Source organism: Schistocerca americana, chromosome 2 (genome assembly GCF_021461395.2).
Source record: "Schistocerca americana isolate TAMUIC-IGC-003095 chromosome 2, iqSchAmer2.1, whole genome shotgun sequence".
NCBI classification, from domain to species: Eukaryota; Metazoa; Arthropoda; class Insecta; order Orthoptera; family Acrididae; genus Schistocerca; species Schistocerca americana.
In genome coordinates, this window is record NC_060120.1 from 294,404,722 (window position 1) to 294,430,750 (window position 26,029).

Below are 26,029 nucleotides of genomic sequence, written 5' to 3' on the forward strand. Positions count from 1 at the left end.
GAGAACTTGTTTCACTTTAAATACAAATAAATTATTTTTAAAGTTGTTTTCAGTATTCATAGTAACACTCACATGTAGTTTACCTTCGTCTCTTCAAACGAAGTACAATAATATGACGAAAATCATATCTTTACGTTCACAACAAACTGATGAAAGTGTTACTTTTTGGAATGTACTTTGTCACTCGAATACAAACTATATATACAATCCCTGGCTAGTACACTCTATCAAACCTCTTAACTAGGTATGTAGACTGAAGGATTTTGACCATTATCTCACTAAGCCATCAAAGCATCAGTGGTGTGGTAGAAAGCTAGACATTTCACAAAACGTTTACTATTCTGACTTCTGTATGACTCATCACCATCCGATAGTAAGGTTTAAGACGTGTACTTAAGAGTGGGTGGTGTGTTTTAGCCCAAAATAAAGGAGTACTCTGTTAGCTCAGAGGCAGGTCTCTGTCATGTGTTGATATACAGAAGATCAAAAGCCAGAAGCTCAGTCTATAGGAATAATGGAGTGGACGGTACTTGATAGGAAACGTTTTCCACTTTCTGAGAATGAATTTCATGATGTGGAATTCACTTTGTGTTGCAATGCGGAAAATCAGTTTTATTTTTCCTATTAAGTTTTGTATCCTTTAAATGGACAACACCAAACAGCTAAAGCAGTATGGTGACTATCTAGAAAAAAAGACTATTAATGAATTTTACAAAGATAAATATCGAAAAGATGGATGTTGTAGGACGTGTAAAGAATGTAAAAAATATTATCTGAAAATGAAAGTTCCTTCTGAATGTGAGAGAACTGTAAATAAGCCTACCGGTACTGTTAAAAAACATTCACATTTGGCCATTCATAAAAGTTTTATGACTGCTCAAGAGGATATAATTAGGTCAAATGGCTCTGAGCACTATGCGACTTAATGTCCGAGGTCATCAGTCGTATAGAACTTAGAACTAATTAAACCTAACTAACCTAAGGACATCCACACATCCATGCCCGAGGCAGGATTCGAACCTGCGACCGTAGCGGTCGCTCGGCTCCAGACTGTAGCGCCTAGAACCGCACGGCCACTCCGGCCGGCAAATAATTAGGACAATTTTAGGTAAACAATAGCTTTCTTATGTTCACCATAGTCCAATTTCATTTATTTTCGTATGTTCACTTTTTATAAAAAAATATTAAATTTATTTTCTTATGTTCAACTTTTGTGAGAAAAAAATAACGTATAAGTTAACATGATATGAAAAAATATTCATGTTTATTATTTTTTCTAAGGTATTTAATTTAAATATACTTTTTAAATGAAATTATGAGAGTTAAACCTGAAAATTGGATTACAGTAGATAAATCCAGCAAGTTCTAAGTACGTTTTTGTGAGCTAGTGAACGACGTACTAGTGAGTTAGCTCACGAAAACTGCGACACAACCTACTGCATTTGTCTACTCACCTGCATTTTGCTATGTGTATTTTCCTACATTCACTCAGAGGGGTGAGTGCTTCAAAAGCCTTTCTAGAAACACCTTATCGCAACTGCAGACCAGAAGTAGAGTCTCGTGTCCATTTTATTGGTCTCACATGGATGCAGTCAGTCAACTAGTAATGATTGCATCAAAGGCATTTCCTGGAAGAAGTGCACACTTAACAATACACTACCTGTACTCTGTCTGAAGGACACTCTTCCCTTATCAACCACCCCAGCCCACTTTTAATAAGGGCCGTAGCACAGATGCACACAGTTAGAGACATATATCGTTGATGTCAAAATGTTGTAGAATTATGAAATATGTTTTGTGCTCGAGAATTATGACTTTCTGGGGAATAAAAATCTCCTGTATAAAAATCAACATTATTCCATAAATAGAGATCCTGCGAAACTCATTTGCTCCACGAGATCCACACCGTAGTGGACAACGTCGCTCAGGTTAATGCCGTGTTCGTTGACTTCAGGAAGCCATTTGGCACCGTCACGTTCTGCTGTTTAGTGAAAAAATACGAGCTTATCGAGTATCGGAGCGGATTTGCGACTGTATTCAAGGCTTCCTTAGAGATTGAATGCAACACTTTGTTCTTAACGGAACAAAATCGACAGACGTAAAGGTAATTTCCGGAGTACTCAAAGAGAAGGTGCCAGAACCGCTACTGTTTACAACGTACATAAATCGTCAAGTAGAAGGTGTCGGATACTCTTTAAGGCTGTTCGCAGATGAGGCGGTTATCTACAACAAAGCAGCAATGCCAGAAGGTAGTAATGTTTTATAGAATGACATGCAAAGAACTGAGGAATGGTCGTGGCTGAGGCAGTTGACCCCGAATGTAAATAAATATGACAAATTGCGCTTATATAGGAAAAGAAATGTACTACTGTATAGCTACACTATTGATGACAAACAGCTGGAAATAGTGTCTACCATTTAATATTTAGGAGTAACTATCCGGAGTTACCTTAAGTGGAATGACCACATCCAGAAGCCGATTCATAGAAAGAATCTTAAGGAAATTTAACTCATCCACGATGGAAGTAGCCTATAAGGTGGTTGTTGGACTAATTCTTAAGTGTTGTTCATAGATCTGGGATGACGGATAAAAGAGACAGAGAGGATCCAATGAAGAGTTTCGCGTTTCGTCATGGGATCATTTAGTCGGAGTGAGAGCGTTACAGAAATGGTCAACAAATTCATTTGGCAGAAGTTAGAACAGAGACACTGCGCGTGCCAGAGAGATTTACAACCGAAATTTCCGGGAAGAGTCGGACAACATATACTTCACCACCCCAACCCCCCCCCCCCCTCTCACCGCCACCACCACATACATCTCACGTGATTAACAGAAAGAGAACATTCGAGAAATGAAGAGCCAATATAGAGGCTTACCGGCATTCATACTTCCCAGGCACTATTCGCGACTGGGACAGGGTTGTTAGAGGTCGCTGTTAGTGGTACAAACGTGCCCTCAACCACACGCCATTAGGTGGCTTGCGGATACAGCCGGTGGGGGACCCTTAAACTGTTCTCGCTTTGACCGTGTGCCCTGTCCACGCAACGTACCTGATATCCCCGCGGCAGTCGTATTATTTCTGCTCCTCAGCGCTGCTGGCTTGCCTGAAATTGTGTATATAGATATACAAACGGGTTTAGGGGAGCCACTCAACTCCAAACACAACACTGTCCTTCGTCTGGTATGGATAATTATATACTGAGACGATAAGAAAATCAGAGGTTGTACTTTTTATACACTGAGTCGTAAGTGTTGATGATGATTAACTTTCTTGCTAATTTGATGAAAGATCATAATTATCATTCCCATATTATTGTACAGTATTCTTGACGATGTTAATGTCTGTCACTATTGTGCTTCACGCCATCACACGTGTTTTACAGTCGTACTCTAGCTGATACACGGGCAGTGATGATTATCTGTCCAAAATTATCGGTGGGACGAGCGTGCGCGCAACCGACACGACGCGGGTGAGATTTAATGATGCAGAAGCCGAATGGTCGACCGAAAGTTCATACGCTCGTCACGTACATACATATATCTGTTACTAGTCCTTCTTGACACTTGTAATAATATAACACTATTCATAAAAGTTAATTTCCAGTTCAAAGTTCCCACTTGTACGAGCGTGCGCGTAACTGTCGTGACGCGGCTGATTGTTGATGATGCGGAAATGCGATGACCGAACACATGTTCTCTCGCTCGTTACAAGATACTGTGACTTGATTGCCCTTCTTTGTGGTAAACTATTTTACTGATTCACGTTAATTTCATTCTGGGATGCCGAACACGACGCGGATGATTGATGTTACACGGTGCGATAAGCAAACGGGCGAATACTCCAACACGTTATCGGCGGCACTGCTCATACATAATTACTTTTTTACGCATTTTCATTGAATCCACTTCCATATCTCATTAGTTCACAATAGTAGTACTTTCAGCCGCATTTTAACTTCCATAATAATGCCTTTCACAAGCAGAGCTACCCGCAACACAACATAGAAGCTCCGTGTCCCACGCTTGACTCTGCAATGCAGTCGCTCGCAGGGATAGTCCAGCAACCAAGCGAGCGATGTGACAATATGCTTTCAAGTTGTTGATGTTTCAGCCAGCAGAGATGTATTGGTCGCACCGATCCCTTCCTAGAAAGACAGACATTACCTGTCTCCAAACAAACACAAGCGCTTGCTTCAAACGCATCTGGAAAAGTTGCATGGGAAAGACTAGGAGTTGGATCTTGGCTTTAATGTAGCTGACAACCAGTTTTCTGGGTTAGACTGGTAAAGACATTCCTAGAAAGTTGATATTGTGAGCAACACCTTTGCCAGAGGATTTTCCACCAGCTTTGATTTAACTGACAACAGGACTCTGGGGAGGCCTGCTGAACATCGACAATTACATTCTTGGCACACGGACCTTATGAACAATGCCCATAGCCAGCTGTTTATTCACCAGCTTTGATGAGCCGACCAGAGTGGCCGATCGGTTCTAGGCGCTACAGTCTAGAACCGCGAGACCGCTACGGTCGCAGGTTCGAATCCTGCCTCGGGCATGGATGTGTGTGTTGTCCTTAGGTTAGTTAGGTTTAAGTAGTTCTAAGTTCTAGGGGACTGATGACCACAGCAGTTAAGTCCCATAGTGCTCAGAGCCATTTGAACCAGCTTTGATGAGTCTGACAACATGTTTTTTTCTGGAAGGACTGGTGAATACTGACAAAGACAATGCTATTGGAAGAAGAACTGATTGCTGTTTCATCTGCGATCTGTGGGTCAACAGCACTGATCGTGTCTGAAGCTGTTGATCATGGTTTTTCCCACGTACACCGTTGCTAATGGGTTCCGCCGTATTAGTGGGCAGAGCCTGAGTCTATATACAGCCTGCCCCATCCAGACATCTTCATTCTCCTCTAGTCTGTGGCTATGTTGAGTTGTCATCATCGTTAGTGGATCCATCTGCCTCTTTTGTCATACTGCCATCGTTTAACACCCCCACGAAGCGATTAGCATCTTCAAGCAGCAACAACAAAATCAGTGACAGCGGGAAACGTCTGAGGCAGTAGTTGGAGGAACTGCCATGTAAGTACATATTTCGTAGAAAGTGTTTATGTGTTCACTGCTCTGAGAGTTCATGTTTCAGTAAACGAATTTAGCAGCAAGGGCTTGTCGTTTGTTTTTTATTTCATTGCTGTGAGTGATTAGATCTTGTTTATGCTAATTTAATAGCGTGTGTTCAGTTTGTGTTGATATATTTCATAACGTGTCACTGTTAAAACGACTTTAGCAGCAAGTGGTCAGATTTCGAATTATAATTTTACTGATCTGTGTGTTCAAGTTTGAGTTGAAATAAATTTATGAACATGTGTTTATTGGGAATTTGGTTCATGCTTTTATAAATTTAGTATGATAAAAACAATATAGTAGCAACTGTTCAGATTTCTAAGTACATTTCCGTTATTTAATAGCATCATTTTATGAGTTCAGCAGCATGTTTTTGGCAGAAAAAAGTTTTCTTGTTGTTACAGCATTCATTCCTGAAATGTTGGCAGACCTCCATCGATAGCTGGAGGCTGTGAGGATGCATGTTGACGAGCCTATATGCCATGTGAGTACATAATCTCGTTAAAAAAGTTTGTTTTTCGTAGTGTTGTAATTTGTCTATGCGTATACGTTTTTAAATCGATATGGTCCTGCAGTTGAAAGTGGTTTCGAGGATGTCAAGGGTAGTGTCACACCACCACTGATGAATCTGTTGCAGATGTAGAGTATGTACATATTCTTCTCGTAATCTTTTTCATACTGCTGTGTGCATTTCTTGTATCTTGCTGCTGTTGTAGGTGATAACGGTGAGCTGGGCCATTGGCTCCATGCTGGTCCAGATTACGACATGCCATATTTGGTGGAAGGAATGGAACAGGAGCTTTGGCTCTGTCAAGTCCAATCACTGATGCCTAACCAAGTGAAGATGGTCCCTAATGAACTCAGGCACGTGGTGTCATCGTGGAGACAGGGTGACATCACCACAGCTTCAGGTAATTTGTGTACCCAATTCTATTTCTTGTAGCACATATATAATCAGTCATCTTTCTTTGTTTGCAGCAGCAGCACGCGAGGTATAAGTTATAACATATCTATTTATTTTTCATTATTCTTTCTCCACAGTCAGTGAGCCAGCACTACTGAGCTTGTGATCCACTCCCCCATCTGCGTGTCTGGACAGATGAAGATGGCATCGCCAAAACGTGGACCTGTGTGGCCCGCTTCGTCTGCTGGGATGAGGCTTCGGCTGCACAAGCTGCAACTACATTAGCAACCATCATCCCAGCCGCTGTCGCCATCACCACTGCCGTCCAACTGTGGCACTTCTCTGGTGGCTATGGGCTTCGTCCCTCTAGCCACTTGGACACCAACAACATAGGCAACCTTGTCGATGCTGCCTCACCTGGACAATCGCTCCAGCGACTGCTAGTGGCAGATGGCTAACAGGCATCCACCCACCCAGGTACATCACGCTCAATCCCTAGGACGCCGCCACCAACCAGGTGAGGGTTAGGAGATCCTGACACGCCTCTTCCCTTCACACGATGACCATCTTTGCAGCCCAGACGCTCACACTGGCACTACACATCTGCACCCTGCCACTGGCGGCCTCGAATGGCTGGTGCACCACGCAACATATATCATTGCTCCACCCAACAATTGGCCTTGCTCACAGAGTAGTCTCAGTTCTTGGCTGCTAGTCATTGTAGTAGTATTTGTGATTCTGTATCTAGTGGCAGTTCCCTTTCATTTCCTATTACAGATAAACAACAGAATAGTGTTGATGAAAGGTGCCATAACATATTTCTGATCCATACATAGTGATAATCGACACCATTCGAGAGCAGCAGCATGTTTACATGTAGCTTAGGCTGACTGGCAAATTCAAAGAAAAGAAGAGGTCGTAAAATCTTTACCATATGTATCTAGCTTGTTCTCCTTCAGGCAATAAACATGAGGAGGTAGCCCAGTATTCTGTGCCAAAAATTTAGGAGTGCCCTGGATTTTAATAGGGAGATGGATACCGTCAGAATAATAAAAACCCACGAACGTCAATATCTCTGCTTTACTGAAGTGGACACTGCTGATTTTTCTTACCATTTCCTTCACAATCAGGACTGACTTGGCAAAACTTAATTTTCCCTCGTGTTTTGGACTTTAATACATACCTTCTTATAATCTATATCCTTAGTAAGATCAATATAGCTGTACCCCTGATTTAGCGGATCAAAGACACGTGTGCTGATGATCACGTGTAGTACATGGCTGATTGCCTTACCTGAGCTAACTTCCATGGCAGAAAACTTAGCCTGTATGCCACTCAGGTGGAATCATGAAACTACTTAGCGTTGGAGGTGTTCCGCAGTACCACGCCACTTTTCCTTCCAAAGATGTATACAATAATTGTCTCCTCAATGCCTGAGTCATTTTTAGGGAGACGTGTGAGTTCATAACACAGCGCAGCGCTGCACTTAATGACATCAAACCGAGGTTCATTAATAATTTTGAGGCGTGTTGCTCCACAACAGATATGTTCCTCAAATGCATCCTGTATAACCTTGTAGTTTAACTGTGGTTTCACATTAAAACCTGATGTCCATCGATAATAAGACTGGAGACGAAACTGCCACTAGCCACAGGATCACAATTACTACTATTATGATTAGCAGCCGAGCACTACAATCATTCTTTGGGCGAAGTCGGTGGTGGAGTCTTGTGATGAGGTATTTGATGTTGTGCGACCAGCTTTGTTAGGCTTCCAGCCGTGAGGTGCATCCGCTTTGGGCCAGTGTGAGCTTCTGGACTGCAGTAACGGCAGCTTTCTGAGGAGATGAGGCATTTTGGCAACTCCTAGCTCTGGTCCAGCAGGTGACAGAGTCCTAATGACTGGGTGGTGTGTAGACAGATGGGTGGATGCCTGCAGGCCATTTGTCACCTATGGTAGCTGGAGTGATGGTGGAGGTGACGAAGGGTCGGTAGAATTGACCCTCCACCCAGTCACCAGCTGTGGTGGTATCCTAACGAACACAAGGTTGAGGCCCATGGTTGCCAGAGCAGTGCTGTGGTGAAGGCAGTGATAGCAGGGGCGACAATGCTGGGGATGGTGACAGCTGATGTGGCTGTGGGTTCTACAGCGACAAACCTCATCCTAGTGGGACAGACGTGACATGAAGGTCCACGTTTTGGTGATACCATCTTCACGTGTCCTGGCAAACACGTCACAGTGTACTGTGGGGATGCCAGGATGAATCTCATCCCTACAGAGTTGTCTCGCTGACGGTAGAGAAAGAATAACGAAAAATTAATAGGCATGCTATCAAGTCGCCTACTGCTGCTGTAAAAAAAGAAAAGTCACTAATTATATACACGCTACAAAAAACAAAAATGGGGACCTAAATCACCTGAAGCTGTGGTAATGTTACCACACATCCACGATGGCACCACATCCATGAGGTCATCAAGAGCACCTGCTCCCAGTCAGGCATAGGTGACTGGACTTAATGGAGCTGAAGCACCTTCTCTATCATAGTGTGTAGAAAAATTTCCGCCACCAGTCTCAATAAAAGATTATTTATTCGTCCCACGACCAGTTTTGAGCATGTGCCCATTATCAGGTGTTTATACATTTATGTACATATTTATATTACTGGAGATCGCTGTTTAAATATTAAGAAAATTATTTGCTGGTGACTAAACAGACAACAAATGGAACAATTGTAAGTGGCAAGGCAGCATTTGTCGAAAATATTTCTGTACTTACATAGAGATGAAGCATCCTTATTATAATTATGCTATTGTGACAGTTTTTCACTCAGTTGCACATTTGCTATCATTTTCATGTCCATGTATCAGTTTTTTTTAAATGTACATGAATTTATAAACACCTGAGGGTGGGCACAGGCCCAAAACCGGTTGTGTGACGAATAAATAATCTTTTATTGTAAAACTTTGAACATAGCTGCTAAGGTTCAGTGGCCGTGTCAGAATTATATTGGAACAAATAAGCCCTCAGTCACAAATATTAAGTCAAAATTGATCTGGTTCCGACGCTACTATGAGCGTCGTCTTCAGATTTAGACTAACTGTTCTAAAATATATTAGGTATATAGTACATTAATAAAATTAAAGTTTGTACTGACTGGAAAAGATGCAGTACTTACAAGTCACATATTAAATAAGATCTGAGCCGGAAAGGCGACGTCATTAACAGTTGTGAGATGGGGAGTCGCTAAGGGCTGCTCGTACTGTGGACAAGGGTTGCAACGAGACTGAGGTGCCCACTTTAGAAAGTGTGGGCAAGTAAACATGGTGTTGCTACGAGCGCCATCTAGTAGCCTCAGAAACAACTAGGCTACAGTACATTCAAAATGGGACACATGAAATTGTGATGCTGCTGATTCAGGCATAACGTAAGCATTAATAATAATAATAGGATGAAGTTTCATATTTATCTGCTTTAAATAGAGATACATTTTGTAACGTAAAAAACGTTAGTTATGACATACAAAAAAACAGCAAAGATGTGACAGGAAAACAACATTTCGGTAAACTGCATGATGATCAGACTCCTAAATTACAGAAAGAAGTAAGATCAGCCATTAACAATGCAAAATTTCTTATAAAACCTTTCCAAAAGAAACTACTCATTAATATGAACCCTCAGCCCCCTAAACTTCGGTCGCAGTTCAAAATTCGTAAACCTAATCATCCAATACGTCCAATCCCCAATAGCATGAATAGCGCATATCACGATTTGGCCCGATTTCTACACGAAACTTTGAAAAAATCCTTCGTTTTCGAAAATAATTGTTCCGTTCTTAACAGCCACGTTTTGGTCCAAAATATTAAAACTTAGTATGCAGTTCAGACACCAAGCTTTTTTCCTTAGATATTAAAAATCTTTGTACCAATGACCCGGTACATGAGACGCTCATAATTGTGGAAGAAAACTTACGTCAATTTAAAAAAGATCTATCAGATGAACAGATTACCGACTTCATGAATCTCATTAATGTCCTTGTCAAGTACAACTACTTTGAATTCAACGGACAACTGTACCAGCAGTCTGATGGGCTCGTTATGGGCAACCCTTTAGCCGGCATCCCTGCCAACATCTTTATCAATTCCTTGGAAAAAAAGCTGTTTAACCGTGTCTCAGCCGCTTCACTAGGTATCCTTTCTTACAAAAGATACGTTGATGATATTCTAGTCATCTATAACGGACCCGCCGATAGAATTGATCATATATTTAAACTTTTTAACGACATCCGTAAAAAAAATTCTTTCACTTTTGAACTCGAAAACGAAAACTGCCAATTACATTATTTAGACTTGACGCTTACAATAGAAGACAATAACATCACTTTCAATATTTTTCGAAAAGAAACGTAAACTGACCAAATCGTGCCTGCTTCCTCTTTTCATCCACAGTCTCAAAAAATGGCCTTTTTTCACTCTGCCGTTCACCGAACCACCTCCATACCACATTCAACAGAAAAGTTTAATGAGGAGATTAATTTAACTAAAACCATAGCAGTCAATAACGATTATACCCCTAACATAGTGGACGATATCCTAAAAAATAAAACTGCAAGAACTACCACGCTCAACACCTCATGCACTGAAATTAACCCAAAAAAACGTTTTTCTATTCCTTTCATAGGACCCATTTCCTATCAGATGCAGCGCATGCTTCGCAACAAATACAACTGCAATGTTGCCTTCTCTACTAATAATAATCTAAAGAGAAACTTCATTCATAATTTGAAATCCATTCGCTCCCCTACAGAAAGTTCTGGCGTTTATAAGATCATCTGCGATACCTGCTCCTCCTAATATATAGGGCAAACTAGACGTGCTTTCACCATCAGATATACAGAACATCTTTTGAGAAAGAACGGCACCAGTCCCCTAAATTCATCCTTTGCTGACCATCTCTTAATTACTGGACACTTGCCTAAAGCTATAGGCGATAACAATATTCTGCATACCGAAAAGAAGGGGCGTAGGTTAGATGTCTTAGAGGAATTGGAGATTTTCAAACATCTCACTCGTCATGACGGCCTCATTCTCAACGAACAGCTGCAGCTGCGAAATAAAAACTTTTTTGACTGTATAAAGCCATTGCTTGATCTTTGATTCAGACTTCCTCATGCAGTTTACCGAATTGTTGTTTTCCTGTCACATCTTTGCTGTTTTCTTGTATGTCATAACTAACGTTTTTTACGTTACAAAATGTATCTCTATTTAAAGCAGATAAATATGAAACTTCATCCTATTATTATTAATGCTTACGTTATGCCTGAATCAGCAGCATCACAATTTCATGTGTCCCATTTTGAATGTACTGTAGCCTAGTTGTTTCTGAGGCTACTAGATGGCGCTCGCAGCAACACCATGTTTACTTGCCCACACTTTCTAAAGTGGGCACCTCAGTCTCGTTGCAACCCTTGTCCACAGTACGAGCAGCCCTTAGCGACTCCCCATCTCACAACTGTTAATGACGTCGCCTTTCCGGCTCAGATCTTTTTTAATATGTGACTTGTAAGTACTGCATCTTTTCCAGTCAGTACAGACTTTAATTTTATTAATGTACTATATACCTAATATATTTTAGAACTCTTAGTCTAAATCTGAAGACGACGCTCATAGTAGTGTCGAAACCAGATCAATTTTGACTTAATATTTGTGACCGAGGGCTTATTTGTTCCAACATAATCTTTTATTGTGACTGGTAGCGGAAATGTTTCTATGCCCTATAAACGAAGAGTCATGGAGCTCAACACCATCCACTATGGATAAAATTCATCTTCTCTATTTCTTCCAAAAACTATGAAATGTCCTCGTCGGGGCCAGCATGGAGCCGCCGTTCCACCTTACTGATTTCGCTTACAACAACAGCATCATTAACATACTGATTTAAAAAGTGTTTACTCTATTACGAGAAAAAATTAAAGAAAGGACTATGCATTTACACACATCTGTCACAGATTCATCAGGGGTCGTGTAACACTACCCTCGACCTCCTAGAAATCACCTGCAAGTGATACATATTAGTGTGAAAAAAATTACAACATTACAAATATTTTTGACGAGAATACGTTGTTACATTGCGGAATCACCGCAGGAGAGTACTCTGGGGGTTGTGCTGGCTCAGCAGTGTACATTCTCTCAACCTATACCTGTCAATTAACCCCTCTCAACATTTCAAGAATGCGTACTCTAACAAGGAAAGATACTACTGACAAGGGAACCTCCCCATCGCACCCCCCTCAGATTTAGTTATAAGTTGGCACAGTGGGTAGGCCTTGAAAAACTGAACACAGATCAATCGAGAAAACAGGAAGAAGTTGTGTGGAAATATGAAAAAAAATGAGTAAAATATACAAACTGAGTAGTCCATGCGCAAGATAGGCAACATCAAGGAAAATGTGAACACAGGAGCGCCGTGGTCCCCTGGTTAGCGTGAGTAGCTGCAGAACGAGAGGTACTTGGTTCAAGTCTTCTCTCGCCTCAAAATTTTACTTTCTTTATTTTCGAAAAGTTATGATCTGTCCGTTCCTTCATTGACGTCTCTGTTCACTGTAATAAGTTTAGTGTCTGTGTTCTGCGAGCGCACCGCAAAACCGTGCGATTAGTAGACGAAAGGACGTGCCTCTCCAATGGGAACCGAAAACATTTGATCGCAAGATCATAGGTCAACCGATTCCTCCACAGGAAAACACATCTGATATATTCTATACGACACTGGTGACGGCATGTGCGTCACATGACAGGAATATGTTGTCGACCCACCTAACTTGTACACTTGGCGAATGGATAAAAAGATTCTTCTACCTTGCCCGATTTAGATTTTCTTGTGGATGTGATAATCACTCCCAAAAAAGTGATGAAAACATAAGAGTTTGTCATATAAACTGAAAATTAAAAGTTAAACTTTTCACTTGAGGGAAGACTTGAACCTAGGACCTTTCGTTCCATAGCTGCTCTCGCTAACCACGGGACCACGGCGCTCCTCTGTACACATTCTCCTTGATGTTGCCTATCTTGCGCATGGACTACTCAGTTTGTATATTTTACTAATTTTTTTAATAGTTCCACACAACTTCTTCCTGTTTTCTCGATTGATCTGTGTTCAGTTTTTCAAGGCCTATCCACTGTGCCAACTTATAACTAAATCTGAGGGGGGTGCGATGGGGAGGTTCCCTTGTGAGTTGATAAAGTCATGCAATGAAGTCACAAAAATTTATTTCGAAATCTGAACACTTGCTACTAAATTCGTATTGTCACACTTATTTGATAAAAACATGCTCCAAAATAACGATGAACACTTGCTTCTAAATTCGTTTTAACGAAAATCTGAGCACTCAGAGCAACGCAATAACGAATGCACACAGATAACTTAGTCATTTGAACGGTATCTAAACACTCAGAGCAACGAACACGCAAACATTTGCTACGAAAGTATGTGCTTACGTGGAAATTCCCTGGAACACTTCCTCGGACATCACCGACTGCCACTGACGCAGCTGATGCTGCGTGAAGATGCTGACCATTTGACGGCACTGTTAAATGGTGACAACTGCACAAAAGAGGAGAACGGATTTACACATAACACCGACAACTGAATGTATTCTAGACTAGAATAGAATGAAGATGACTGTCGAGATGATAAGATTTTTATAGTCTCAAGGTCTGCCCACTGATTTGGCAAGAACCATAAGGAATTCTTGTACTGGGGAGAATTCTGGTCAGCAGGTTCAGACATAGCTGGTGTTGTTGTCCTACGGAACACAGGTGAAACAGCAACTTTTGTGTCAGTATTCACCAGTCCTAGCGGAAAATAACCTGTACCAGCATCTACATCAAAGCTGGTGCATAATGCTCTGGGACAGGTGTTGTTCACAAGGTCATCGTTCCAGCAATGTCTTTGTTGGCGTTCACAAGAAACCCTTGAAAAGTGGTTATCACCCACATCAAAGCCAAGGTTAGCGTTCTAGTGTTTGCTGTATAACTTTTCTGGATGCCTATGAAGCAAGCTTGTGTGTATGATCACAGGAAGAACACCATCCTTTTTCTGTTTTTGTAGGAAGGCCTTTGAAGCTGCCTTTACAGGTCTGCTGGTTCAAACATGCTGAATACAGAAGTACATTGTCAAATGAGTACCACTACAAGCTGATTGATGACAACAAAGTGAGACAGACATAATGGCCAGAAGACGCCACTATTAGCCTGTGGGCTGTCAGAGCAGAACAACAAAAAACCAGTCCTCTAAAACTGGTCGTGGGCGCTGCACAGAGGGCGACATCATCTTCCTAGTAAGGCCTTTAAAGCCACTACTGATTGAGTGAACGTTTTGTTCCGGGAAATACACATAACGAAATGCAGGTGGTCAGCTAGCAACAAACAAGAAGCTGTCAGCACAGGTCTCTAGAGGATTACAGCTGTTCGCCAACCTGAACGGGCCATTGATGTACAAAAAAATAGGAGGCCACACAGCCAGCTGCCACTTCTGCCAAGCACTGTAGTGCTGTCCCCTGCAGTAGACTGCCAAGCTGTGTCTGACGCGAGCTGAAGTAGGGTGGCAGTGGACAGCAGTTGACCCTACAACTACAGCACATGTTTTACAACGCACAAGTGTAAGATGCAAGTCTTCTGTAATGCTTGTAATTATGTTTATCTTCCACAATCTTTAGCGCAGTGCGTTGCAATGTTTTTAACCACTCGCTTTCACGGAATGTGTATGATGTACCATCGATATCTGCTCATCTGCTGGTGTCAATTCTGTTTCTTGTGATTATTTTAGCTTGTGCCAAAGTTTTTCATTACCATTTTTCTGTGATATTTATGATTTGTCAGTTTCTATGCACATGATTGGTGTAAATTTGTGTCACATGAATTTCCCACGGAATTCCGCGATAATTTCTATCTTTGGTGATGTTTTTAAATATCGTTTTCTCGTGATATGCATGATTCACCGTTAATTTCATTGTGTAATTAGTACATCGTCCCACGAATTTTGAAGCATTTTCTGTTGGGATAGCACCAGTTATGATACATTGTACCTAATCAGATGATTTTTGATGTACAATTGGGGCACAGAAGAGTACTTCCCACCAAAAATTTTAATTTCGGACGGTATTGTGAGCCAGGTTACACATCAACGCTGTTGGGTAATTGCATGCTCTGTTTCCTGCGTTTTTCGTAATTATTTTTCCAGTGAAGATATTTTTAACTACAATTTTTTTGTGGTATGTATTATTTACCGTCAAAAAGATCTCTGCTTTTCCAGATTTGCTGTTTTGCATGTGCAGTCAGAAATAAACAGTCTACTTGCTTGTTTACTTTCTGACAGGCCAAAACGTTTTTGAAGTACTTTACAATTCTTACACCTTTCAAAATTAAATGAACAGCAGAGTATGATGAGATTTTGCCACAAAGTTCCAACAGAATAACACCAAAAATAACAAAAGTAAACTACCCCATGTCCTTTGACACCAGCAACTCAGAACAGACTGCCAATTACCAGGTGGAGGAAGAGTGGGGAGAGGGCCGGTGATGGGAGTGGGAGGGTTGGGTATTTTCCAGAGGGGAAGTTGGAGGAATTTTATCAGAGGGGCAGAAGGTAACAATTCATCATGGAGCAGGGGGATGGATGAGGGAAGGTCCACTATCTCGAATAAAGTAAAATAATGCCAGAACAACATTTGTCCCATTATTGGTATTAAGTTGGGTGCCGTATAAAACCACAGCATATGAAAAACTGAATGTCCATGGTGGTATTTGAACCTTATTCCTTGGATTAGAACACAGTCATCAGTGCATAAACTTGAAGTAGCTGAGTTCCAGTTTTAAACTTACCTACAGTGGTTGCATTATGAAAACTTGTGAATACTAGTAGTCCGATCCACCTCACACGATAGAGGGCGTACAGTGCATCGGCGAGATGGAACATTTGTGACGCCTCTGGATGTTCGTCCTCACACACCTCACTAAAGTCATCATGAAAAAAGAGCAGCGGCTCTTGATAGTCCAGTAAGCGATGACTCAACAGTGGCTGCCTGTAACATATGAACTGAGAGTTAAAAATTGATAAAATCAACAGGTCAAATCCGGCCTAGTGTATGCAGGAATGTAAAAATATCCAGTATGAATATTCGCCCAGCACTGGAGTGTGCACTGATTTGAAACTTCCTGGAAGATAAAACCGTGGCCAGTCCAGGGTTGGAACACGGAACCTTCATATTTTGTAACTGAAATTAATTTCTTGTAATGAATTACAGTGAACTAAAACGTTATACGATGCACACCTTGCAGAGCTATTTGTCCTTGAATAAAGTATACTGCAGAGAAATGGTCTAGAGGATTGTTTCTGAAATTAATTTTCACTGTATAGTGGAGCATGCTCTGATCTGAATTTTCTGGGGTCGAATCCTGGAGTAGCACACAATTTAAAACTACCAGGAGGGTTTTGTATCCGAATTAACTGAAGCAGCAGCTTCAATAATTATGCTTATCGAGACGGGTAGGACTGCTGAAAGTAGAACTCTCGATGAATACAATCGATAAAAGTGAATGTATCATCACAGCACGAATCAGTCACTGAAGGCATTCCTGCATTTAAAACTAGACTTTTTGACCTGTTTGGATGTTAATAGTCAGCAATATAAGTTACATGACGGAATACACGACGAAATATCGCACCACTATTGCACACAGAGCATTGTTTACTTGGATCTGCAACTATTCCCTAGGGGTCTTACTTCGTGAGTGGTGGTTTCAAAGGACCGTCTTAGACGCTTCCTATAAAATCTGCAGTCTTATTGCACTCTAATGTCTTACGCGAATTGTACGATACTTGTAGTACGGTTCTAAGGGCGGACAATCTATTAGTAACTGGATTTTAAGGCAGTGAAGGAGTGGGCGGGTTTTCATAGCTGGAAGTTGGCGATCGAGCAGGCGAAGAAGGCAGCCAATCAGCTGATGGAACATGGATTCCGGAAACAGCGATTGTGTGAGACCCAACTCTCTCTATTTGTTCATGAGACCCAGGAAATATTAGATACACGCTCCCAGGTAGATGCCATTTTCCTTGACTTCCGGAAGGCATTCGATACAGTTCCACACTGTCGCCTGATAAACAAAGTAGGAGCCTGCGGAATATCAGACCAGCTGTGTGGCTGGATTGAAGAGTTTTTAGCAAACAGAACACAGCATGTTGTTCTTAATGGAGAGACGTCTATAGACGTTCAACTAATCTCTGGCGTGCCACAGGGGAGTGTTATGGACCATTGCTTTTCACAATATATATAAATGACCTAGCAGATAGTGTCGGAAGTTCCATGCGGCTTTTCGCGGATGATGCTGTAGTATACAGAGAAGTTGCAGCATTAGAAAATTGTAACGAAATGCAGGAAGATCTGCAGCGGATAGGCACTTGGTGCAGGGAGTGCCAACTGGCCCTTAACATGGATAAATGTAATGTATTGCGAATACATAGAAAGAAGGATCCTTTATTGTATGATTATATGATAGCGGAACAAACACTGGTAGCAGTTACTTCTGTAAAATATCTGGGAGTATGCGTGCGGAACGATTTGAAGTGGAATGATCACATAAAATTAATTGTTGGTAAGGCGGGTACCAGGTTGAGATTCATTGGGAGAGTCCTTAGAAAATGTAGTCCATCAACAAAGGAGGTGGCTTACAAAACACTCGTTCGACCTATACTTGAGTATTGCTCATCAGTGTGGGATCCGTACCAGATCGGGTTGATGGAGGAGATAGAGAAGATCCAAAGAAGAGCGGCGCGTTTCGTCACAGGGTTATTTGGTAAGCGTGATAGCGTTACGGAGATGTTTAGCAAACTCAAGTGGCAGACTCTGCAAGAGAGGCGCTCTGCATCGCGGTGTAGCTTGATGTCCAGGCTTCGAAAGGGTACGTTTCTGGATGAGGTATCGAATATATTGCTTCCCCCTACTTATACCTCCCGAGGAGATTACGAATGTAGAATTAGAGAGATTCGAGCGCGCACGGAGACTTTCCGGCAGTCGTTCTTCCCGTGAACCATACGAGACTGGAACAGAAAAGGGAGGTAATGACAGTGGCAATTAAAGTGCCCTCCACCCCACACCGTTGGGTGGCTTGCGGAGTATAAATGCAGATGTAGATGTAGATATTGTCGAACACGAACAGACGTACTTCAGGACGCCTGAAACAGACTTCAGGCGACAGGAGGTGACCCTCAGACCCCAGCACACTGATGCATGCGATCCCGGCTGCAACAGCATGCTGCCTTGTGGCGGCTGACGGCTGTGCAATGGCGCTGAGGTGCCCTAGCACCCGCTTATGACATTCGGGCAGCGGTCGTCGGTTCGCGGCCCGTCGTGGGGCGGCGAGGCATAACAGCTGAGTCAGCCACTTGTGTGACAGGATCCTGTGTGACATCCCTCATTCGGAAGCGCCATTTGCGGGACCTGTGTATACTGGCACAGCTGACATGGCAGTGCACTGGTCGTTAACTGCGGCCTTTTCTCGGTTACATATTATTAACACATTAATTAACTTGAAGCTGACGTCTGCATACAGGCGTTGATTCCATTGCATAACCTTGTTGAAACTGAATATGATCCGGCATGTTTGCTCTCATGTGACTGAAGTATAACGTCGTAATCTCGATATCAACGCTATTTATATTCACGTTACTCATTATAAGAAACATTTTAGCACACAGTAAGTCGTAATGTTCAAACAAAGACTTAATGTGCAGTTTCACATTGTTGTAGAGCTTACTATCAAAGAGTGACCTCAAGTGAACAACTAAACTGATGGATCACAAGCAACACACATGGCGCCAATCTTCCAATTTGTGTGATGAACTCTTTCTGCTCTCCTATTTGTTTGTGCATGAAAGGAGCTTGTTCGCAGCTTGAGAATTCGGAGCTGTCGTCACAGCGGCTTCATTAGATCAGACATGAATCTTGTACTCTGGTCTGTAATTAATATGTCTGGAATACTAAGGCTTCAGGAATTGTATTTGCCTTTTGGTCAGGGGCTACAACCATTACTATGTAACATGAGAAATGGTCAGTTATAGTCAATATGTATTTATTTCCTGTTGGTGTTTTATTAATTGGGCCTAATATGATCATCCCAAGCATTCCAAACTGATTAGACGTTTGTGGTAGATGGTGTAATGGGATCGATCTGTGGCTAATATCATTTCGTTGTGCATAACGTACGCAATTCCTGACATATTGCTCGACATCCGCTTTTCTAGTTCTCCACCAAAATTTTTTCCGCAATTCATCATCTATCAGCTGCTCTTCGACCACCATAGCCTGACAACACATGCTCATGTATTCGTTTCAAGAGTTCGTTCCAGAAGACTGCAGGTGCTACCACTCGTAATCCACTCCTTGTTGCTCTGCATAGCAAGCCATTGTGCGTCACAAACCGAGGTTCTAACCAGAATTCTTGACAGTCAGCATCACCAGCTTGAGCCTTTTGCGGTTCAGCAACGCTCCTGTGCAGTGCTTGCACAACTGCAATTCCCCTAACCATACTGTCAGGATTGGTGAACTTCTTTCCAGTACTACCTCTTAGTCAGAGTCCGTCATACGGAGTGTCCACCTCGTTAATCTGCTGCAGGGATCCTTAATCCTAATAACGATTCTAGGTCAGTGTGAGACATCACTATTTTAATCTTTGGCCATATAAATTACAGCAAAAGCATGTAATACCTCAGGTTGCCTCTGACATCTCCTTCTCAGCCATGGAATAATTTTGCTTTTTTTTTTTATTTCAGCTGTCAGGATGTGTACGATTAAGGATGTGCTTTAGAACCCACATCCTGTTGTATGACACGTCCAAGAGCTGCATTTCTGGCATTAGAAAACAGATTTTTTTTTACAAAGTTGGGAAATATTAAACCTGGATACGATGTCAGTGCTTTCTTTAAAATATCGAACGCCATTTCACATTCAGTACACTGCTCCAATTTTTCTCCTTTTCGTAACAAAAGGTTCAAAGCCCCAGCAATTTCAGCAAGGTCCTTCACGAATCGATGATAATAATTAAAGAGAACGTAATATTTTACAACTGTTTAACTGTCTTTGGTGGCAAAAAATTCTGAACTGCTGACACGAAGTGTGGAACAGTTCTCCAACTTCCTTGCTTATTACATGCCTGAGATTGTTTACTTCCATTGCTCCAAAATGACATTTATCGATGTTTCGCGTTGGTCGCGATGTTCCCAGTCTTTTGAATACCTCGTCCAGAGGCTGTATATGCACCTTCATGTCCTTTGGAAACACTATGATGTCGTCAAGATAAATTACACATTGTTTTGATTTCAGTCCACCACGTACACCATCCAAGAATCTCTGATGCCACCTGCAGTTGCATTCTTGAGTCGGAATGCCAACCAACAATACTGGAAATGAGCTCCCGGAATGGAAAACGGTGCCTTCCGTCAATCTTCTGGCACCTCTTCCAGTTCATATCTGCACTTTAAATTCATTGTGGAGAAATAGTGACACTGATCCTAGTTGTCGAGAGTCTATGTCATATTTGGTATTGGATATGCGTCCGTGACAGTTCATGCATTGTGATATCGGCAGTCACAGCGAAATCTGTACTGTTTAGTGCCATCTGGTGATTTTTAGGAACAGAATTACATGTGCTCCCCAGGATCTATCACTGTACTCAATAATTCCGTCAGCTAGCTGCTGGTCGATAAACTTTTCCATTATCATTTGATACACGGAGGAACTCAATATGGGTTCTTGTACGCTGGAGCATTGTTCCCTGTTGTTATTGTGTACTGTGTGGGTGGAGTTGCTGGTAACGGACGACTCCGAAAAACAATCCATGAACTTCAGTAACAAAGTTGCCACATCTTCCCTATTATTTCCCTGTGAATCTCCACTCTGTCACGTCATGTAGACGCATTGACGGCTTGATTGCTGCAGAGGTCCTCCCTTGACCTATCCATGTCATCTTCCTCTAAAACATCGAAGTTAGCAATTAGTAAAGCCTTTTGCAGACGCACTTTGTCCCTACCAAAATTTTTAACACTGACTGGAACCAAAAAATCTACTTTCATGTGGCTGAAACGTACTATACTTCCGCTTACGAAGCAGTGTGACACGGAATTCTATGCTAGTTTCCAATGGCTTTACCGTGGATAATAAATATCTACGCTAACCCAGACAAACTGCCTTGTACCTTGTGGTATAGCGTCCTGCGAATAGACCTTTAGTGCATGTGACCGCTATACATTTTGCACCACTTCATGATCGGTGAACCTTACGACAGTGTAACACTTGCAGCTGTTGCACCTAGCGGAAACAATGTACTACCAAGTTCAATAGTACACTTGAAAGGAAAATTTGTGCGTAGCATTCAGCAAGAAAGTTGAGTCTCACGATCGAAAATACCCCTCATCAACTTCTGGCAATACGTATACATGTTCTCGAAAACACTTTTTCCCTCGTTAAAACTGAGCAGCGTTGTTCCCAATGGGGACCTGAATTTCTTCCTGCCCGGGAGATCCAGACTGACTACCAACAGCCGGCCGAAGTGGCCGTGCGGTTAAAGGCGCTGCAGTCTGGAACCGCAAGACCGCTACGGTCGCAGGTTCGAATCCTGCCTCGGGCATGGATGTTTGTGATGTCCTTAGGTTAGTTAGGTTTAACTAGTTCTAAGTTCTAGGGGACTAATGACCTCAGCAGTTGAGTCCCATAGTGCTCAGAGCCATTTGAACCATTTGACTACCAACAAACGAGCCCTCGCGTCCACCAGAAATTTACGTTGCAAACAATTTACATTGCCTAGCAAGCAGCATTCCTTCTCCGCACATGTTTCTGCTGCCTTATGTTCTACTGGGAATGCTGACCGATGGGTGAGGCGCACCTATTTCCGTGTAACAAGCGACTTTTAGGAAGTTGCTTGTCATGTCTTTTCTTGCGACAACCTCACCCTTTATGGCCGACGTCCCCACATGCATGACATCCCGATTGATGACATTGTTTCGCGATTTCCTTCGTATACCCACATCTAAGACAGTTCACAGTAGAAAAAGCACTGCGATCACTGTGCCTTCGTGCAGCAATATCGATCTCCTCCAACAGCATAGCAATCATAATGGCAGCGGATAAGTCACTTGGGTTCTCCATTCTGACCCTCCCTTACATATTAGAGGAAATGTCTTTCAGGAATACGCCCAGATCCCTATTCTCTGCCTTCTGCAGGATCACCGTAACGGCCTCCGCATTCTCTGTTGTTTCATACATTTGCGAATTCAGTTTCCTATTCCTGTCAGAGACGCATTACACTCATTCGCCGTAGGTCTGCGACACTCCATTGAGTTTGTCTCTAAGGAACCTCGCTCCGTACTGCAACTGAGAGCGCGGTACTAGACTGGTAGCCGGTTTGTCAACTGTTTGTCCCCCGTGGTACATAACTTACACTTACGTGTCTCCCACTGAGGACGTTTCAAATGGCTCTGAGCGCTATGGGACTTAACATCTGAGATCATCATTCCCCTAGAACTTAGAACTACTTAGACCTAACCAACCTAACGACATCACACAGATCCATGCCCGAGGCAGGATCCGAACCTGCGATGGTAGTGGTCTTGCGGTTCCAGACTGAAGCACCTAGAACCTCTCTGCTACAGCGGTTGGCAGGGACGTTTCCTCCTACCATTTTCCTAGTTTGGTTACGTCCTTTACGCCATTAACAAAAATACGTAGTCGGTTCTTTTCACTGAACAAGGCGCAATAGAGTTAGCTGCTTTGGAATCGATGGAAGGGTGGATACACACAACGTGATTTTTATTTTCCCCTAAATCAAAGAGTCCTTGAACCCCAACCGCTTCCCATTGTTCTGTTCTCTTCCGCAATGCTTCATTTTCTTGCTCCTGCTGCGCTGTTGTTTCTAACAAGGGATCTAGCTGTCCCTTCAAAGCTTCCACCTTTTCATTCAGGGTCACTGCTCGTGTGTCTGGCAATTTTGTAGACTCCATCTGTTGTTATACAAGATAAGAATAAGAGCCCACACAGTAGGCAAAAAAGAACTAAACTACACTCAGTCTTTACATCATATCGTAGCCCCACGAGATTCTGTGCACTCGTGTGTCTTATGATTAATACTTCTACACATACTACAGGAAGTTGACACAGCATGAACACATGGCAAGTCATGCCCTGATAAATTACAATATGGAACGCTTCACTGTCAGCAGATAAACTTCTCTAGTGTTCCCATAGAGCTCAGACAAATCTGCAGGTTTCTGCAGTCTAACAAACGATACACTTATCCTACTGTGAAGGCCCTATAAATCAATACTGGCACAACGAAATACGCAACAGGGAAGCAGACAAATGTCAGTCACTCACCAGACAGAATTGTTATGAACTTCTATTCGTCGCATAGGCGGTCGACTGCTTTTCTCCTAGTTGTATGAGTGTGGCACCAGGTGTATTCGTCTCCATAACTGGCAACCACTTGCTGACAACAGGAATGGGGGTCAGGTCACAGATCCCTACAGTCGTCAGGAGAGAGCACGGCCGGGTGTGGTGGTGGGGGACTTGCTACACTTGAGCGTGCCAAGAAAATATTACTAACAATAACACATTTATTTAGCAGTAATACATTTGTGACTTCCAAGGCGCCACGCCACAGGTGTCCTCCCTCGTCAGCAGGGTAGACTGACACTGCAGTTCGACCTATGAAGCGAGGCGTCGATGGCGGCAGTTAGGTCACCAGGCAGCCGTCGACCTATGGCCGCCGATGGCTTCCATCTCTACGCATCGGTCTCCAAAGTGCTCTCGATGAAGGCTAAGATTTTCACTCAGGAGACACGCTCCTAGATCCACCTACAGTACTCGCTGTCATAAACGGGTAAGCCCTTCATTTTAGGGACACCAGCCAGAACATTGATTCTGCCACAGGAATGGGATGAGTAGCAGCAAGGCGCTCCCTCTCGAAGGTGGGTGACAGACAGTGCACTGGTCATGCAGGTCAAGCCTCTAGCCGGCTGCCGGGTGATGGCAGTCTCTGCGTCGCATCAGAGTTGTCTCAGATGTTGGTACTGGAGCTGGTGACAGTAGAGTCCTTCCAGCAGGACTTATGACTCCTAAGAATCTCACTGGAGAGCATCAACTAACACCAGGGTTGTCATTACGCACTCAGCAGTCGGCAGTCAGCACTCAGTAAATGGGACATTTGTTAGGAAGGATTGGACGTTTATGTTGTCGCTTTCTGTGCGATCTACGGCGGTGGTGGTGGCAATGATATCACGTGTCCTGGTTTTCTCTCGTTGTCAGCTCTCCTAGTGACTCCAGACTTCCACAGCTTCACCTTTCTGAGACTCTTTTCTGCGGTTTCGTAACCTGAATACTTAATATTGCGAAGCACCTACTACCTACTAGGCCTCTCTTGCGACACACCGCTTTGCCACAACTATGACAGTGTGTCTGGGTTACCATGATGGCTTTCTGCATTGCACGCGGACTTGGGTAATCGACCGTTCGCTAGTGCTGCAACAGCTTCCGTGTTTCTTGAACCTCGCTCTGCGTTTCTCCGTAGATGGCAGTTTGCAGGTCACTGACAAAGGAGTTTCAGCTTCTGGGAGTTGATGACGTCGAACTTTTAGTGTCCACTGGGGATGTTATCTGGGATGTAACACAACTGTATCTGCTACCATTTCAGTAATATCACCACCCTAATAACGTCCCTAGCTACACGTAACAAGTGCCCCTTAATATCCCAAAAGTCTCATAGATGCAGTCATAACATCACGCAAACGAAACAAAGGAGATAAACTTGCCACTTCTATTACAGAAAATAATCTGTATAACTAAAGAAAAAGTGAATGAAATATACACTTTACTTAATGTGATCGACAAAGTTTTGGATGTACACAGTTTCATACCTAACTATATACTCTCCAGGGCTGTTCTTGTCTTCTTCCACCTTGTAGTTACCTATCTGCTTGCTGAAGGATTGCATGTCCTGTACCCATCCTTTAAATTTTATGTGCAGCATATCTTTCACACGTTCCATATCTCTGGTCCAGCCATGGAGTCGGTGGTCGCTCATGTTGTTACCCTAAGACACAGAAAACAGTTAAAATTACTTGCATAATATTCACAAGTAGTAGTCCATGTTACCTCATACTTACAGGTACCGCTATTACATTTAAATTATTGCCAGCACATGTCTACCCATTCAATTTTGTACAGCCATGACAATATTAGTGCAGAGGCAGTGTCTAGCGACGTTTTACCACTCACACACAACTTTCAATCTATAACATCACAAAAGAGAGCTACAGACATCTCTAGGTAGCTAAACTACCGATTTTTCATGAACGAATGCATGTTTTCAGGGCAATATTTCTGAGTACGGAAGACAGCGGCTTTCAAAGTCCTACATGCATACCCAGACGACGGGGCTGGGAGGCACACGAGATTTTGTTCAAATTTTTGGAAGATTTTTCAGAAGGGATCGTTGACAGTTACGTCAACATCTTAATCGTTACCAGTGCTGTGAGAAACGTGGATAATGTTGTGACCACTTAGATACGTAATGATGAACAACAGCCGCTACTTATCGGAAAAGGTATCTGCATGAAGTTCGCAAATACCAAATGTCAGTTTGATTCAAAGTTTTGTACCATTTGCCTGTTGTTTCGCAGTTCACTTTTCCTGAATATTTCCGTTTGGCACGATATCATCTATCGCTGAACATGTTTCGAATCTTGCAGAATCTGTGTAGCACACTTTATGGATTTCAAGTGTTTTATACGGGAAAAAATGAGTCCGTCTCAGTTTTTCTATCTGAGTTTAACACAGAAGCTAAATCTGGGAAGATAACTCGAAATATCTCCGTTTCCTGTAGAGAGAACCCTACTGAATGATTTTTTTGTACTCTGTAAGACCACTTGTATGTGTGGAGAATGTTCATCAGATACAAGGGTATC

At 42.5% G+C, this 26,029-nt stretch overlaps 1 protein-coding gene across 1 annotated transcript in view; it reads right to left on the reverse strand.

Annotated features, from left to right (window-relative positions):
- The window catches only part of LOC124595363, a 186,018-nt gene that overhangs the window by 60,420 nt on the left and 99,569 nt on the right, over positions 1-26,029 (reverse strand). Inside the window, exons 4-5 of the mRNA XM_047134082.1 lie at positions 24,980-25,155; positions 15,901-16,100 (exon numbers count right to left, since the gene is read on the reverse strand). Of these exons, the coding sequence (XP_046990038.1) occupies positions 15,901-16,100; positions 24,980-25,155 (376 nt within the window). The remainder of the gene's footprint in view (positions 1-15,900; positions 16,101-24,979; positions 25,156-26,029) is intronic.